Source organism: Callorhinchus milii, unplaced genomic scaffold (genome assembly GCF_018977255.1).
Source record: "Callorhinchus milii isolate IMCB2004 unplaced genomic scaffold, IMCB_Cmil_1.0 Scaffold2, whole genome shotgun sequence".
Classification (NCBI taxonomy): Eukaryota; Metazoa; Chordata; class Chondrichthyes; order Chimaeriformes; family Callorhinchidae; genus Callorhinchus; species Callorhinchus milii.
Genome location: NW_024704743.1, coordinates 88,457,668 through 88,472,440, shown reverse-complemented (window position 1 = coordinate 88,472,440; position 14,773 = coordinate 88,457,668). Strand labels below are relative to the sequence as shown.

Here is a 14,773-nt window from a genome sequence, read left to right as displayed (position 1 = left end):
TATTCCCATTCCTTTCCTTTAGCTCTTTCCCCATCCATGCTGCCAAATTCACTTTAATAATTCATGTATTAACTTTTATTTGGTACCTTAAAACAGATTCTGTGCACACAACATACGCACAGCATCTAGATCACAATCTATTATTTTCTGCATATTGTGAAATGCTATCAATAAAATGGATCAGCATTCAGAGGCACGTAAATCAAGAAATTGCCGGTGAGGACCTTTTGGGCCTTTATCTTCATTCCATACTTCATATTCTCACTGTGCTAAAAAAAAATCTGCAGTACAGAAACACTGCCGTCCTTCAAATGTATGCTGGTGCTATATAGAGCCAAATATTCTTAATTCCAATTTCCTGCACCTGTTTATACTCTTCCTCTTCAAATGTTTATCCAGTACCCTCTCAAGCATTTATTGCCTTAGCCTCAGCAGCCAATTTAGCAAAGCATTCATGTTCTATGAATCTCTGCATGAAAAAGCTTATTCTAAACTTTCTCTCAACTTGACCAGTAACAACCCTGATTTACCAATCAGCAGGAAAAATCTTTCACGATCGAAATTTTCAAAACCTTTCAGAATTTTGAAGACTTCCATTGAATCCCCACTTAACCTTCACTGAAAAACAGAGCCAAGTTTTCAAACCTAGCTCATTCCTGATATCATCAAAATAAACTTATGTTTAACCCTTTCATTGGCTCTAATCTCTATTCTGTGATGGAATGCCCAGAACTGCACACGGGACTCCAACTGGGCTAACCAAAGCCTTGTATGAACTTAACATACCTGAATTTAACCTTTAAGTTCCTTCACAGTATTACCCTACCTTCCATCTATGACCTCCTTCAACCCTACCAACTCGACAGCTACCTTTGTTCAGCAAACACTGGCCTGCTTCATGTCCCTTGCTCTATCATGTCCCTCAGGCAGGCTGTCAGCAGTTCTGCTCCGCTCTCTGGAATTCTAGCCCGGAGTCCCTCCAAATCACTCACTTCCAACCCGCTTTCAAGGCACGTTTCAAAAAGTATCTCTGAACATTTTTTGGTCATCATTCCCTCTCCACCCTCCTTGGCTCACACCCCAGCTCGGATGCCCATTCTAACACACTGAGTTGACCTCCCAACCTGAAAGGCCCTACATAAATATAAATTGTATTAACATATCCTTGTTTTTGTACACAGTGTAACTAATAGTAATACAAATAGAGACCCTACATACAATAAAACCCAGAATTGCTGATTTAATACCGATAGGCATGATAATGCTGATGTAAATAGGCTATTTACCTTGGTTTGCAGAAAACAACAACCAAACTTGCAAAGCTCATGCTTACAAAAAAATCCCCTCTCAAAACATTGGTGAGATAAACAAAAAGTAATTAATGTTGTTGATGTAAGTTGGATAAATATTTGTTTAAGGAATGCTGCTTGGTGAACAGCAGGAACTAATAATAAATGAGTTTGCTGACTATAGAACACAACTCTACAAGGTTAGATTGATATCTTGAAGTGTTGCTTCATCATCTTAGCGATAGAGTGACAAATTTCAGAGTTTCACCTGGTTTGTCGACTCTCTCAAAGACTAAGAGTGTTGGACAGAGTTCACAACAGTCCTAACAGTATTTGATTTGTGGAGGGAATAGGCACAATGGACCTTTTTTTCTTATTTCCATATTCTCAGTAAAATACCAGAAAAAGCCTTGTGATCCATTTGGCGGTGGTCCCAATATTCAACAAATATCAAACAATACTCTCTCTCACTGATAACCATCCATCACTTTGTACACCAAAATTCTATCCAGTTTACCTCCTAAATTGTCTTTATCTTTTAAGCAAAATTCTACAGTTCATATTATTTGAATTCCATTGTATGCAATTATACATGTATACATGAAAGTGTTAATTTTACAAGCTCCAAACTTCTGTCAATGCTCAGAGAGGTTGAGCAGTTTTTGTGAAAGGAAAAAAGCACTGCACTCATACAGGGCATTGTACGCTTCACTTTGCATGCTGCTTTTTAAGTCATGCCACTAAAAAAGATTTAGATTTTCCTACCGTAGCTTCATTACAAACAGTGCATTTAACAACATGCTGATGGAGCTTGCCCTCCAAATTGATCAGAGACTGGCACACACGGCAGTTTATTACTGGTACTCCTCCCACATCAGAGCTGGCCACTGGACTGTAAGGAGGTGGGAGCTCTCCTGGATAAAGACAAAAAGCAAAAAGACCACAAAACTTGTAAGTATTCACATAAACAAGGTCACTACTTTGAAATCCAAGAATGCAAAATGGAAGTTTGTTTTTCCACTGTTGCCAGGCCTACACTTTCACCCACTTGAATGTAATATGCCTGCAATTTTGTCATATCTGCAAATTTCGCTGAAGCTTTTGAAAAGTCTATATTACCATTTCAGCCTTTGAATCAGAATGTTATTTGTTATTTGTTCAAGCCCCACATTGGGACTTAAGCTTGCAGACTAGGATGACATTCCAGTGCTATCCTTTGGATGTGGTGATAAAATGAAGTCCTACCTTCCTCTTCTTCAGATGGACAGTTTTACAATACAATTTACATAGCACTTTTCTTGTTGGAAGGACATCTCAAAGTACTTGCTGGGCATCTAAGCTGGGGAAAGTGGGGGCTGTGGAATGTGACTGAAAACATGGTCAAAGAGGTAAGTCTCAAAGCAAGTTTTAAACATAGGGAGAGAGCAGGTGAATTGGAGGAATTCTTACATGGAGTTCCAGACAGTGAAAGCAGAATGGTTGAAAGCCACTTCAACTGGTTGAAGCTCTCTGAGAGACAACCCAGCATGAAGGGCGCTACTTAAATTCAATTGTTGTTGTTAAATGTCAACAGTTAAATGCTAACGTTCTCTTTGGTGTCCCCAAGCCTCAACTCTTTCCAATCTGTGTCTATATTGTCTAGAATTAGATAAATAGAGTGCTTCCTTCTGGATAAATAAAGAGTGCATATTCTGTTCCAGAAAAACAGAATCTTCGCAAACTGTGGAACTTTCAGCAGCTTAATTTGGAGACTGTCAAACAGGTTTCTACAGGCATCAGCTACCCAACCCGGCTACAAAAAACATCAATGCTGTTCTGAAGTGTCAGCCTGGACGGATAGCTCAAATCCCAGTGCAAAACTTGAGCCAACACAGAGGTGTTGTCCACTAAGCGAAACTGGTAGAGTAAATGTTTACAATTGTATAGTACACAATGACAGGGAAGTTAAAACTTTACTTTAGTCGTTGAAAACAACAATAGCTGGCTAGGTTGTGCAATGATGCTCTGCAAGCCAAGAGCTAAGCCCTCTGTGGTACAAGGTAGACTCCAAAGCTGCTTAGAAATAAAATACTATTTCAAACAAAAAAAATCGTTCAGGAATTCAGCCACTGTAATCGGATTGCAGTCTAATTGAATAGGTTAATTTGTGAATAGCAATAAATTAAATTGGGTTTCATAGAAGCTTTCAGTGATTCAAAATCTACTTGTATGCCTGTCATAAGTGATTTTTCTGCATAGGCTAAATCGTATTTAAAATTGAGAGGACTTGAGTTGTAGCACCACTGCACTTTTCTCAAGAAAATACAAAAAGAGCAGATCAAATAACTCCTCCTATTCAAAACCAACTGGAGCACAAGAGAGCACAAGCTTTACACCTCAGGCAGAATGACCTTGTCATGCGCACTCATTCACACATACACATGCTTCAGTGCAAGTAACAGGGCTGATACATCTTCAAAATACAATACTGTATCTTTTCTCTCATTTTTCCCAAAACATTGTTTTTTAGCCTAAGAAATCTCCTTTATTCATGTGAAAGGGAAAAGACCATTTTCAATAAGAAACGTTTTTTTAGAAACAAAAATGGTGCACTGACTCTTGCTGCAATGTGGCTCCACAGAAACAAACTACCCTTACCCAACTGATCTTTCTTTCGGTGATAAGACTGCAAGTTATAGCAGCCTCTGCACCACTGGGGGATGGGCATCATCTCCAATTCTGTCCACTCACACAAGTGTAGTTTGATCAAGTGCAATTATCCTGTGCAGAAATCCTCATGATTAATTGGCTATTCAACTAAATCGTGGCTGTTTTGTGGGAGCTGGCTAGTGCAAATAACTGCTGCATTTTCCTACAAAAAGTCACTATAGTCATTTCAACATGATAAAGTGTTAGAGAAATGTAAACTGCTAAAGACTAAGACCAGATCAAAGGCAATAACACAACCCCCACCCCCTCAGCTCCCAACCCAGATCGAGTGCCCATCCAGCTCTGTGAAGCATTTTGGGACATCCTCCTGATGTGAAGTCGAATTTAATTACGACAACAACAATACCTGTCACATAGGCTAACTTTTCAGAGTGTTCTACAAAGACTGGATTGGAAGGCTTTCAAGGGACGGATGGGGCAGTGACCATGGGTCTATTATTAAGGATAATATTTCATGTTATTGTCTTCTACAATACAGGGGAGCCTCATTACAACATTTCCCTCTGGGTCGAATAGTTCGGTGATCGCATCATGAGCGAAGTGCTAAATTATGGCTAACTTCTGAATTGCCAAGTCACTGCTGATGCCACTTCCATGGAACTGCACATGTGTGTTATATTTAAAAGGTGCAGCAGGAATCACCCCCTCCACAAACAAGTCGCAGTGACCTTTCCAACCACAGAACAGATGATTGCAGGAAGTGACACCAGAGGCAACCTGACGACACAGACATTAGCCTTTTTTTACGCAGGAAGCAGCCGAATCAGCACAAGTAGCTTTGAATTAGCTCACAGGAGACCATGAACAACAGGATGCGACCATAAACGACAGGATGCTAATGGCGGTGGGAGTGTGGGTGTGTTCATTGTACTGTAGTGATACTGAAGACTTTGATATCTGTAAACATCAAACAGTTGGTAGTACCTTCAACTTTAGGTCAAAAGGTTATAGGTTCAAGTCCAACGTGGGAACTTTAAACTCATAGCCTGGGCAGAGATTTTGATTGCAGTCGTAAAGGAGCCCTGAATTGCTGGAGATGCCATCCTATTGATGAGATGTTAAACCGAGGTCCCTGTATGCTAAAAATCCCACAAGAATATTTAAAGAGAGAATGGAGACAATAATATAACACGATACAAAATTACATTTGTATAGCGCCTTTCATGTCGGAAGGATGCCCAAGTCCCAAATAATGACCCAAGTCAAGGGCATTATAAAAATGCAAGTTTGTTCACTCTTCCCTGTCCTCCCGATGTGAAAGGCGCTATACAAATGTAATCTTGTTGTTGAAATACAATAATATGTAATAGTAATTATGTTGTCTTCTTGGCTAGATGTGCTCATATATTGAACTGCAAAGATTCAAATATTGAAAAACTGAAATAAAACAGAAATCTTAGAAATTTGCAACAGATCAATTATCATCTGAAAAAAGTTAATATTTTTGGAATAACTCTTCAGCAGAGCAGATATCTTGAAGGGCCCGGCCCAAAATGTTAACCTATATCACTTATGCCAACATACTGCCTTGCCCTTCTTCATTTAAGATGTTCTGATCAAAAAAAGTTTCAAAAGATTGAAAGTTAAAAGGATTGAAAGGTAATAATAACAATCCTTGCATTTGATCTAGCGCTTTTCCCATCTTCTAGACATCTCAAAGTGCTTCACAGAATACAACAACAACAACAACAACAAGATTCCATTTATAAAGCGCCTTTCACGTCAGGAGGACGTCCCAAGGCGCTGCACAGTTGGGTCATGACCCGAGCAGGGGGGAAATGGTCAGGGGGAGGGAAGGGAGGGAGCGAGGAGGGGGGAAATGGTCAGGGTAAGGGGAGGGAAGGGAGGGAGCGAGGAGGGGGAAGAGAGTCGAGAGGGGAGCTGAAGGCTCGGTCAAAGAGAAAAGAATATAATGGAAAGTGAATTGACTGTATATTTGTGGGTGAAACGCGGCAGTCAATTGCACACAGCAGTGTCCCACAAACAGTAGTGGATTAAGTGACCAAATTATTATGTTTTTGAAAGGATTATTATCCCCGGAAAAACAATACGCCAATCAACTAACAACTGGGTTCCTACTTACTGCGAGGTAAACTGAGGCGTATGGAGTAAGGAAACTTGCCCAACATTTCGCCCTGCCGGGAACAGAAACCAGGTCTCTCGCTTGCGAGGCAAGTGCTCTAACCACTGAGCTTCAGGACTCCACAATGGAAGAAAAGGAGCGGATGAGGCAGTGAAGAAAATAAAGTGTGGGCGTGTGCTAATTCACTCACATTAAAAACTTGAATTTTTTTATACATCAATACTTAAGCTATCGATTCCTATCCCTGTTCAATTATAATTGGTTACATTACTACAGAAGAAAGCAAATTTCCGAACACAATTCAGAATAACTTCCAGCGATCACAGGATACTATAATTGCTAATAATTACAGTATAATCCTTCAGTGATGTCACAAAGGATTCTAATACTCACGTAAATCACATGAAAAGGACGCAGAGAATGTAAGATCCTCAACAGCTCAGTTGATGTGTGCAGTTTTTAAATGCACATATAATAATAATAATCCTTGCCTTTGATATAGCGCTTTTCACGTCGGGGGGACGTCCCAAAGCGCTTCACAGAATATACTGTAAAGTGAATTGACTGTATATTTGTGAGCGAACCCAGCAGCCAATTGCGCACAGCAATGTCCCACAAACAGTCATGGATTGAAAATGACCAATTTATTATTGTTTTGTTTTTTTGGAGGGATTATTATTAGGCTCTGTGTGGAGTAAGGAAACTTGCCCAAGGTTTCGCCCTCTGCCTGGAATTGAACTCAGGTCTCTCACTGGCAAAGCGAGTCAAGAACTACCAGGGAGATATTTTGACAAATTTCAGAAATGTTTTAAGTATATACATAAACACACAACAATTTACACTTATATAGTGCCCTCCACTCAGGGTAGCGTCTCAGAATTCTTAACAGTGGCGGTGCATATATGTATGTATAAGGTGAGGTGTCAGCCTGGCTCAGTAGCCTCGCCTGTCAGGAGGTTGCGGGTTCAAATCCCACATCTGGTCATTGAGTTCATAGTCTAGGCTGACACTGTAATGGGGTGCTGCATTGTCAGAGTGCTACCTTTTGGACAAGACGTTAAACCGAAGTTCTGACTGCCTGTTCAGGTGAATGTTAAAAATGACTGCCGCAGTTCACAAATAAACAGTCACTGTACTTTGCGGTAAAATCCTGAGTGGTGGCTTGAGACATATCAATTACATTTCAATGGCAAGATGAGGCGCTACATTAAAGACAAGGATAAGTACGCTAATTGTTAGATAAAGCAAAGAGGACAAAATAAAGATTGTATCAAATTTGCTCAAAACATGTGTAACAAATCATTTGAACAAGTGAATTTTCTTCTAAGGTAAACTATCTTTGCTGGACAAAGGTATTCACAACAGTTTACTCCTTTGAATTGAATAGCATTTGAGTGGGCCATTCAAGAAGGAGCATGGGCATGTTTCTCCTCTAAGTAGAACCACATCTTATCTCCAAAGTCAAATGCTTTCATGCACTACAATTTTCAATTAGGCACTATGAATGAGAACTACAACTGCTTTGTGAAGTCATTATCAAAATTTTAAATTCCTTTTCACATCCATTGTACCCTATTACTCTTAGATTCCCAGAAGTTCTATACAGATACCATGGCAAAAAGTTGTGGTACGTGATGTGAGAATTATTACAAGGACAGAGAATATGATTATTCACTGTCCTGTCCTGAACAAAACGATTGGGACTAAACGCTGTCCTGCCCCTGACTTCTAGACTGTTTTCTCCCTCAGCCTTTACAGAAGTGAATTGGAGTCAAATTGGATTTTAAAATTTCACCCACAAAATGCAGTCAATTCACTTTACAGTGTATTTTGTGAAGCGCTTTGAGATATCTCAAAGACACGATAAAGCTCTATAGCACACGCAAGGATTATTAATATTAATACTGAGGGAAACTAGATTTTGATTGCTAGTTGCTAGAACTGATTTTTAATTTCAATGTTTTAATTCTACAATTATTCTTAGGTAAATATTTGGTGAAGAAGAGCACAATCCATACAATTCCATGTTTTCCTTGTCCCGAACAGGGAATCACATTACATATCCCATTTTGGGACCCTTTCCCCCTCCATTTCCATGGGCCGACCAGCTTTGTACGCTTTCACTTTAGACCCTTTGATGCTGACATGTCAACAAGATTCCTCTGTTACTGTTGTATTCACTAGCCCACTGAAATAAATACAAAATGATTTTTAACTAAAAATCAAACATTTTCAAAACTTTACCTGTGTCTGCCTTGTTCTTTTCCTTGCCTTATCCTCAATCTCGGTCTGTTTTGATGTTAGCTATTTTATTTTTGTTTCACATTTAGTTTATCATCTTTCTTCTTCCCATTCTTATTGTGCATTTTGGAATGTGGGAGTAAATGTTTTTTGTAGAACTTGTACTTTTGGCTCAATTATGCCTGCAAATCTTCAGGCATAATGTTAAATTGCCTAAGTCAGAGGTAGGAGTTGTACATATGAAAATAAACCATCTATACTTTCACTGTTAATGATATGGAGGGTCCTCTTAAACATGTAATGTTAAGATCAGTGGGACTCAGCTGGTACAACTCTCATCTATGGGTTAGGAGGTTGGGTTTAAAACACACATTAATATTTTGATCTTATAGTCCAGGCTGACACTCCAATATAATGCTGGGAGTTGGTTACATTGTTGGAGCTGCCAACAATCAGATGAGGCTTTAACTCGAGGTCTCGCTGCCTGTGCAGGCAGATATTAAACACCCCACACAGTATCCGAAAAGAGAAAATGTTTCTTCCGATGTCCTGGATAACAATCCTACAGACAGAATGGTCATTCAATTCATGGCTGTTTGTGGGACATTGTTTTTGTGCAGACTGTTTGTTGTGTTTGCCTACCAAATACACTTTAAAGAAATTTGCTGTGAAGCACTTTGAGATATTTCAACGTTATAGGCACTATTCCCGATCCAGGGATTATTTACATTCAATGTAGCTAAATTTATTCGACCATCAACACATGGCCTTCAAGGTCCTCCATGGCCTTGCCCCCCCTACCTCTATGACCTGCTGATCCCATATCAACCCTTCGCTTAGCAGGCTCTGGCCTGTTCCACCTTCCCCGCCCGGCCCACTCCAGCATCGGCAGCCGAGCCTTCAGCCTTTCTGTTCCAACTCTATGGAACTCCATCCCACATTCCCTTCGCCTCGGTTCCTCTCTTGCCTCCTTCAGGGCGTGTCTCAAAACCCTTCTTTTGGACCGAGCCTTCGGCTACCTTCCTCCCATCCCAGCCCTCCATCCTCCCCAATCCCGACCCCCAGCTCGGGTCCAAATCCCTAACTGTCCAGTGCCTTGGGATGACCCCCAATGGGAAAGGCGCAACACAAATGTAATTTGTGTTGTATTGTATGGCAACATGGAGCAGTGTGACACAAGTTGGAGTTTCACTGGATCCAGAACTGGTTAGGAGACAGAAAGCAGAGAGTGGTAGTAAACGGTTGCTTTTCTGACTGGAGGGAGGTGTGTAGTGGTGTCCCTCGGGGGTAGGTATTGGGACCACTGCTCTTTCTGATCTATATTAATGATCTGGACCTGGATATAGGGAGCATGATTTCCAAATTTGCAGACGATACTAAGCTACGAAAAGTGGTTAATGGTGAGAAGGATAGTACCAGACTCCAAGAGGACTTAGACAGATTGGTAAAATGGGCAGAAAAGTGGCAGGTGAGGTTTAATGTGGAGAAATGCAAAGTGATGCATTTTGGTAGGAAGAATGAGGAGAGGCAATATAAGCTGATGGTACAATCTTAAGGGGGACAAATAAGATCATAAGAATTAGGAGCAGTAGGCCAGTCGGCCCCTCGAGCCTGCCCTGCCATTCGATAAGATCATGGCTGATCTTCTGACCTAACTCTAATTACTTGCCCTATCCCCATATCCCTAATCCCTCTATTTTTTTTAAAAAATCTATCAGTCTCAGCCTTGAAAATGTTCAAGGACTGAGCATCTACAGCCTTCTACAGCCCTCTGAGTGAAGAAATGTTTCCTCAACTCTATTCTAAAAGGCTGACCCTTCATTTTAAGACCGTGACCACTGGTTATAGATTCTCGTACCAGGGGAAACAGACCCTCAGTGTCTACTTTATCAGCCCTTTAAGAATCTTATATGTTTCAATAAGATCTCCCCTAATTCTGTACTCTGGAGAATACAGCCCTAGTTTATTCAGCCTATCCTCATAGGTCAGTCCCCTCATCCCAGGAACTAACCGAGTGAATCTACGCTGCACCCCCTCGAGGGCAAGTATGTACTTTTTTAAATAAGGAGACCAAACTGCACACAATACAAATGAAGAGAGAGACCTGGGGGTCCATATAAGCAAATCTCTGAAGGTGGCAGGACAGGTAGATAAAGCTGTTAAAAAAGCATACGGGATACTAGGTTTTATAAATAGGGGCATAGAATTCAAAAGCTGATTCAATAACAGCTTTTAAGAGAGAGGTAGATGGGTATTTGGGGAGGACAGGATTGCAGGACTATGGAGAGAAAGCGGACCAGTGGGATTGAGTTGGATTGCTCTTTTCAGAGCCGGCGCAGACACGATGGGCCGAATGGTCTCTTTCTGTGCTGTATGATTCTATGATTCCTACGAGTTCCTAACGTAGAAACAGACCATTTAGTTCATCAATTCTGTGCTGGTGTTTTCCTCCATGAACCACTTAATCCAATCCCACTCCTCTACTTGCTCTTCAAAGCATTCCCTGAAGCACATCATCACCACCACCAACAACAAAATTACATTTGTATAGTGCCTTTCATGACAGGAAGACGTCTCAACACCAGGTGTTGTGGTGAGGCTTTGAGTACAGATCAGCTGCTTGCCCAAAAGTTGGAGGAAGGGTTAAGAAGAGCCTTTGGGCCTTTCTCACTCGTTTCTTAGCTCTGAGCTATGTTGCACCAGAGACCCCAGAGCAGGCCATTTGCCCTTTTTGGCCATTAAAAACTAAATTACATTTTGCTCAATACATAATTGAGAAGATGTGTCTCAGAATGTTTAACTGTTCTAATTCAATAGCACTTTATTATGTGATCCTAAAATTGATAATTCACTTCATGGCTCAGGGATATTGCTGTGTGCAAATTGGATGTCGTGTCTGTCTACAAAATACACAGTCACTATATTTTACAATGGTTCCTGGAACACTCTGTGATGTCCTTCTGAAGTGAAATACTCTATATCAAAACTGCAAAGACTATTATTACAACAACAAGAAAATTACATTTGTATAGCACCTTTTATGTGGGGAGGACATCCCAAGGCGCTGGACAGACAGAGTTACGGATCCGAGTTGGGGGTCGAGGAGGGCAGGGGGGGGAAGCAGGGAGATCGAAAGCACGATCGAAGAGGAGGGTCTTGAAGGTGGTGAGGGAGGGGGTGAGACGGAGGGACTGCAGGATGGAGTTCCAGAAGCTGGGTGGACTAAGGAGGGGGAAAAACAATCTGACTTCACATTACTGTGAAGAGTGGCAGAAGGCCCGCCTGCTAATAGTGGGGCTAGTGAGGTGGGGGGCGTGAAGCAGGCCGGAGCCCGCTGAGCAGAGGGAGCAAACAGGGTAGTAGGGGGTTAGGAGGTCGGAGGGAGCAAGACCGTGGAGGGCTTTGAAGGTGAGGACCAACCAGGATCTTGAACTGTATCCTCTGTGTGATGGGAAGCCAGTGGAGTTGGGCAAGGATGGGGGTGATAGTGTCGTGGAGCCTAGTGCGGGAGAGGACATGGGCTGCAGAGTTCTGGATGATCTGTAGCCTGTGGAGGGAGGAGTTGAGGAGGCCGACAAGCAGTGAGTTTGCATAGTCGAGCCTTGATGCAATGAAGGCATGAATGAGGGTTGTCCCATGGTGCTGAATGGTCAGGGATTAGGACCCGAGCGGGAGAAGTACTGGGTGTTGGGATCAGCGAGGTTGGAGGGCAGAGAGGGTAGAAGAGTGGTAGAAGTATTATTACTTTACAGCACAAGTTATTAGGTCAGCAATCAGTAATGTAAACTCAGATTGTTTTTCCCCCACCCTGGTCCAGTACACCAATTAATGTTCAGGCTGATTTTCTTTACATATTGCCACTACATTACCAGAAAAACAGGTTAGGTTTCTACGAACAATTGCCTACCAAATACACTTTGGCTCTACTGGCTCCCCATCCCTCAGAGGATTGAGTTCAAAATTCTCATCCTCACCTTCAAGGCCCTCCATGGCCTTGCCCCTCCTACCTCTCCGACCTGCTAACCCCTTAATCAACCTTTCTGCTCCCTCCACTCAGCAAGCTCCGGCCTGCTTCATGTCCCCAACCTGGGCCGCCCCACCATCGACGGTCAGGCCTTCAGCCTCCACCCCCACCTCCTGGAACTCCATCCCATGTTCCCTTCGCCTCGCTCCCTCCCTTACCTCCTTCAAGGCACACCTCAAGAACCTCCTCTTCGACCGTGCCTTCGGCCACCCTCCTACCCTCTCTGCCCTGAACGCTCCATGATCCTGACACCCAGCACCCCTCTGTCTCGGGTCCTAATCCATGTCTGTTCAGCTCCCTTGCGACGTCCTTTAAAGTGCGAAAAGCGCTATAGAAATGTAATTTTGTATTATAATAATGACTCAGTTGGTTAATCCTTTAAAACCAGATTGTTGAAAATTGTCTTTGAAGCAATCGGTGATCATCAATCCGGAGATTCTGCAAATGAGAGCTTTGTAAAACAACAACTTATCGCATTTATATAGCGCCCTTCACGCAGGGTAGCGTTTCGGAGCGCTTTAACAGTGGCCGAGCCTGACACTGTGCTGGGAGAGGCGGTGGGGAGGTGTCCGGTCAAAGTGGAAGGTCTTTAGGGCGCGATCTGAAGACGAGGAAGGAGGAGGGGATTCCGGCTGCGAGTTCCATCGGTTTTTTGGGGGCGGAGTGGGGGTGTAATGGCTGAAAGCACAGCCTCCAAGGACACCCACTGAGCGTCACAACAAAAGTTTTCCTTCAGTCCAAGCGGCAGGGTCTTGTTTTGGATGCGTTTCAAAAAAAACCAAGAGAGAATGAAGTTCTACCAAATCCTGCGGCAGTGAAAGTTGCCATGGCCGGGGCAGGGTGGGCCGGGGCAGGGTGGGCAGGGTGGGTCGGGGCAGGGTGGGCAGGGTGGGCCGTGGCGGGGTGGGCAGGGTGGGCAGGGTGGGCAGGGGGCGGGGTGGGCCGTGGCGGGGTGGGCAGGGGCGGGGTGGGCAGGGTGGGCAGGGGGCAGGGTGGGGGTGGGCAGGGTGGGCCGTGGCGGGGTGGGCAGGGTGGGCCGTGGCGGGGTGGGCAGGGTGGGCAGGGGGCGGGGTTGGGCAGGGTGGGCGGGGTGGGGCAGGGTGGGCGGGGTGGGGCAAGGTGGGCGGGGTGGGGCAGGGTGGGCGTTGGGTGGGTGGGGCAGGGTGGGCGGGGTGGGGCAAGGTGGGGGTTGGGCAGGGTGGGCGTTGGGTGGGTGGGTTGGGGCCGGGTGGGGGGGGGGTTGGGGCCGGGTGGGGGGGGGGTTGGTACCGGGTGGGGGGGGGGGTTGGGCAGGGTGGGCAGGGTGGGCGGGGCGGGGTGGGCGGGGGGGGGGTTGGGCAGGGTGGGGGGGGGGTTGGGGCCGGGGCTGAGCACAGGAGCAGTTACGTAAGGACAGACTACAGTGTTTGCTCGGCGGGTGCGGTGCTGAGATGCATTAATGTACTTCGCACCGCCTCACGCAGATAATGCAGATGTGTTTACACCAAAAAAGCTCTGCCCGAGCACCAGCAGCAGCACCACCAGGACCAGCAGCACCAGGACCAGCAGCAGCAGATAGAGAGGGAGGGAGGGGGGGGTCAATCTGCCCGGGGCTCGGGTGCCGGATCCCAGCTCGGATCTGTACAATGCTGCTGGTAAAGCGTTGTTGTTGCCGTCCTCCCCTCCCCTTCCCCCCTCCCCTCCCCCTCTCCCCCCCCTCCCCCCCCCCCCTCCCCTCCCCCTCTCCCCCCCCCTCCCCCCCCCCCCTCCCCTCCCCCTCTCCCCCCCCTCCCCTCCCCTCCTCCCCTCCCCTCCCCCCCCCTTCCCCTCCCCTCCCCCTCCCCCCCTCTCCCCCCCCTCTCCCCTCTCCGCGGTCAGACCGTCAGACCGTCAGAGACGGTGGGAACGGCAATGCGGAGGGACAGACCGACGCCTCTGTCCCACTGAGAGCCAATTCTCGTGCAGATCGCAGCAGTGAAGCACACGGTGATCCCCCGCAGCTGCCGTGTACATGACATGGCATACACCCGTACATACATATCTACCTATATGAGTGCACTCACCCCGCGGGCTGGGCTCCTCCACATACAGCGGTGTTGTGGGTGTGCTGGTTTCTGAGTTGTTCCCTGATAACAGGGGCGAGCGCTCGTCCGCCCCATCAGCGGCCATCATCCCCGCACACAGCGCCACAGCCACAGCGCAGCGCTCACACAGCGCAGGAGGCGGTGCCGGGGAGGGGGGGGGAGGGGAGGGGAGGACTTTAAACTAATCCGAGAGGACGTGAAGGACTTTGCCTCGATCCGAAGGGAAGAGGTTCATATATCGCTCTCAGCCACGCGGGAGGAAGGGCTTCCCATCACTTTCAGCCACAGAGGGGAAGAGTCCTGTGGCTCAGGGGTTAGAGCACTCGCTTTGCAAGTGAGAGACCTGAGTTTAATTCCAGGCAGA

At 45.2% G+C, this 14,773-nt stretch overlaps 1 protein-coding gene across 1 annotated transcript in view; it reads right to left on the bottom strand.

Moving 5' to 3' along the window:
• The window catches only part of pip4p2 (phosphatidylinositol-4,5-bisphosphate 4-phosphatase 2), a 34,358-nt gene extending 19,824 nt beyond the window's left edge, over positions 1-14,534 (bottom strand). Inside the window, exons 1-2 of the mRNA XM_007912003.2 lie at positions 14,389-14,534; positions 2,055-2,203 (exon numbers count right to left, since the gene is read on the bottom strand). Coding sequence (XP_007910194.1) covers positions 2,055-2,203; positions 14,389-14,497 — 258 coding nt within the window. The 5' untranslated portion in view covers positions 14,498-14,534. The remainder of the gene's footprint in view (positions 1-2,054; positions 2,204-14,388) is intronic.
• Between the last annotated feature and the right edge of the window lie 239 nt (positions 14,535-14,773).